Raw genomic sequence first — 3,671 nt, forward strand, 5'->3', positions numbered from 1 at the left:
ACTATGCCAAGGTAAATACAGTTTTCCATTCTATGGCACCTTTAATTGCTTTATGCCAATGTGAACATCTAAAAACTCAAAACTGTTAAATTAACATTGCCTTCATATTGCATTCACAGTCATCTTGTAAACTATTAACTATATGATGCTGTATTAGCCACACTCACCTGCCCAGAATAGTCATGGCCTCTCCCTCATCTGAACAGGACAGAAGTTGATCCATGTTTGCATGTAGCACAGCTAATGCCACCTGGAGAAGAGTGACACACACCTGTTAGTCACATTTCCATATCACAGACACTGCCTGGGGTGCTTATATTCTCTGGGAAATGTTGCTTAAAAACATACACACACACATTTATAAACACACATAAGGGCTGTCGAGCAATTACATGTTTTAATCTAATTAATTACATGATGTTCACATTAATCAGTCAAATCTCAGTCACACTGAGAATTTACCCCCCAAAAGATCATTTAAAATCGCTGTTAAAAAAACAAAAGCATTGAACAAACATTTAAAAAAAGTAGTAAAATCTTTTACGTCTACAGTGTGGCCATAGCATTGTTTTCAGGAGCTACATCTGAAGTGGCATTTAGGTATATTTACACGGTTCAGTGGTGGCATGAATGCGTTTACACTGCAATTCCAATTGCATGAATAATCCTATGAGATTTAAATGGGCATTAATGTGTATAAAAATTAATATTGAAATGGGATTTTTTTTCAATGAAATGATGCTCTAAATATGGATCTAAAACTGCCAGTAGGTGGCAGCAAGTCACTGTCTTAAAGGGGTGGGTGACTGTTTTTTTTCTAGGCTTGATTGTCTTTATGGGGTGCAGCCTAACATGTGTTAATGCTTAGTTTTATTTTTTTTTTTTAAACATTATTTTTCACATAATTTACCTTTATTCTACAATGCTCTGTTCCTTCTCCCATAAACACGCTGATCATTTCCTGCTTTTATGAAGCCCCTCCCTCAGAAGTGAGTACACCCCTCACATTTTTGTAAATATTTTATTATATCTTTTCATGTAACAACACTGAAGAAATTACACACTGTTATACAAGCTGTACACTCACTACTTTACACTGTAGCTAAGTGTCATATCTTCAGTGATGTCACATGAAAAGATATAATAAAATATTTACAAAAATGTGAGGGGTGTACTCAGTTCTGTGAGATACTGTACGTGATGGGCTCAGATTAGAGGTCTGCTACCCGACCCAAGCCCGATGAGGTATGAGGTCAGTGCTGCGCATGCGCCGGTGAGTCTCGTGAAAACCAACGTTTGTTAACAGGAGCAAAGGAAGCAAAGTTTCCTTACTTTAGCAAAGGAAAACCAGTCTCCTCTTGGCTTATATCGAAATCCTCTGACATTCTTCTTTACAAATCCTCGTTTTGTACTTCTAATTAGTGACGGTTGTTTTGTTTTGATCTCTCCCCTGTGCTTCCGCATGCGTCACTTCTGAGCGGCGCATGCGCAAAGCTGACCTCCATAAGTCATCCGTCTGGAACTACTTCCAGTGTACAACAGTGAGCGCAAGCTACATCAAAGTGATTGTTACGTTTTGAATATGGATATTTTTCTTACAAAAACGCATCGATTCGCTAATCTTGAAACTTGTGAATCCATTAGAATCGTTAGAAGACAGAATCAAGATTCATATATGAATAGAATTTTACGTGCACCCCTAGTTTTCTTCCTCCTCTCTAAAGCAGCACAGCATGGCCTCGACCCCTTCCTTGCATGCTCCCGGGGGCGAGGTTTGTCTGGGTTTGTGATGTCACAAACCCGGGAAGTAGCTCGTTGTAGTCCCTACGAGCCGTTATTGTAGGCATTAAACTGCCAGAATTTTAAAAAGACGATATCCCTGTTTGCACTGAACTTTCAGCGCCGCAACTTTGCAGATATTGTTTATGCTCAAACAGCTACATTACATACTAACTAACATTAAAAAAGTGAAATCGCAATCAACCACCCCAAACATATCGAAGTTATAAATTCCAGTAAAAGTGCCACCACAAATAGAGTGTAAGTCTGTCGGAAACACTGACTGCATTCTATAGATTACATCACGCAGTCTGTCGTTCTACATCATGTTCATCAGCAACTGCATGCAATGTAACATGACATACAGGTCTGGGTCCTTATCACACCTAATTAACATTTGCTGTTTGCATGCTGTGAATATTTTGTAGGCAAACTTGTCCAAGACTTAGAACCCTCAGAAACTTCACCAGTATGTGATGCAGCATCTGATAATCCTCACCTGGAAAATGACTTTAATGCCCTCGTAGAAGAAGCAGTCGACCAGCAGCACCGCACTGTCGAAAGGCATGACGGACAGGAAGAGTGTGAGAAACCAGGACAGAGAGATGGTGGAGATGACTCCCAAATCCTGCATGTGCTCGTACAAGAGCGGCAAACACTCGCGGGTCAACTCCTCAAACACACCCTGATCCACCAGCGCACCTGACACAGATCAGAAAACACCGGTGAGCAGAAAGTCACATCTGACTGGTTATGACTTTCTTTGTGTGTTTATATTTGCGTGACTGACCTACAACTCTAGTGTTGTAATAGTCGGGCAGCATCCGCTCACAGAGCGCCACAAGCAGCCAGAAGGCCTCCTCTTCAGTACAATACAACAACAACACAGACGTAACAATGTTCATCGCCTGGAGAGAAAGAGATGAAGCAGAACAATGTTAAACAGCAGCTCTCGTATGACTTCTCCACAGACAGACACCCTGCCAGAGCACTGCTGGTCTCAAACCAGGAAGTACTCAAGTCTGAGATAATGCACTTATATAATGTACTTAACATGCACAGACTGCAAAACATCATCAATATGCAAGACAATAAATAAGTAAGCAAATAAAAAATGTACACAAATCTAGATTTCTCCCATTACAAAGAAAAAAACTACATTTCAAGTGACCTATGTGGCACACTGCAATGCAAGATTGGCTGACAAACACCATGCTCCTGTTTTTAATGTGCTGTAAAGAGTCTATTGGAAAGGATTCTCTGATTTATAAGGACAATAAGAGTTTTGATAAATTGATTACACCCTTCAAAGGGTGTAAGGCATAGGGATGATCACTTCCATTTGGAATTTGCCCCGTGAACCGTTCATATATATATATATATATATATATATACTTATGTATATGTATTTTTTTTTTCATTTTGTCAGCATATACATATATACATACATAAAAATATTTTCAATTATTTTTCAAATTTTCACATCATTATTCAATTATCCTTACTGTATTTTTATTATGTGTGTCATGCTGTTGGTGTTTTTTTTTCTTGGCTTCTTCTGTCATCAAGACAAGCATATAGGCCTAAGCAATTCTCATTGTGATTCTTTTGATGTTATGTTATGATCTCAAAACTAACATCATCTAAAAAATACCAAATGTCCCCACAAGAATAGTAAATCCTGAAATTTTTGACATTGTGGGGACTAGCCTGCGGTCCTCACGAGGGGGAAAAAATTATTAAAAATAGTAAATGATGTTTATCTAAAAGTGTAACAATGCAAACAGGTTTTCTGTAAGGGGTAGGTTTAGGGCTAGGGGATAAAAAATATTGTTTGGTCAGTATAAAAGTAATAGAAGTCTATGGAAAGTCCCCACAATTCACAGAAACAA

At 38.7% G+C, this 3,671-nt stretch overlaps 1 protein-coding gene across 1 annotated transcript in view; it reads right to left on the reverse strand.

Annotated features, from left to right (window-relative positions):
* LOC107662168 (TBC1 domain family member 9B-like) overlaps positions 1-3,671 on the reverse strand; it is a 35,606-nt gene that overhangs the window by 10,102 nt on the left and 21,833 nt on the right. The window contains exons 11-13 of the mRNA XM_016452083.1: positions 2,570-2,687; positions 2,279-2,481; positions 168-250 (exon numbers count right to left, since the gene is read on the reverse strand). Of these exons, the coding sequence (XP_016307569.1) occupies positions 168-250; positions 2,279-2,481; positions 2,570-2,687 (404 nt within the window). The remainder of the gene's footprint in view (positions 1-167; positions 251-2,278; positions 2,482-2,569; positions 2,688-3,671) is intronic.

Source organism: Sinocyclocheilus anshuiensis, unplaced genomic scaffold (genome assembly GCF_001515605.1).
Source record: "Sinocyclocheilus anshuiensis isolate Anshui unplaced genomic scaffold, SAMN03320099.WGS_v1.1 scaffold1120, whole genome shotgun sequence".
Lineage (NCBI taxonomy): Eukaryota > Metazoa > Chordata > Actinopteri > Cypriniformes > Cyprinidae > Sinocyclocheilus > Sinocyclocheilus anshuiensis.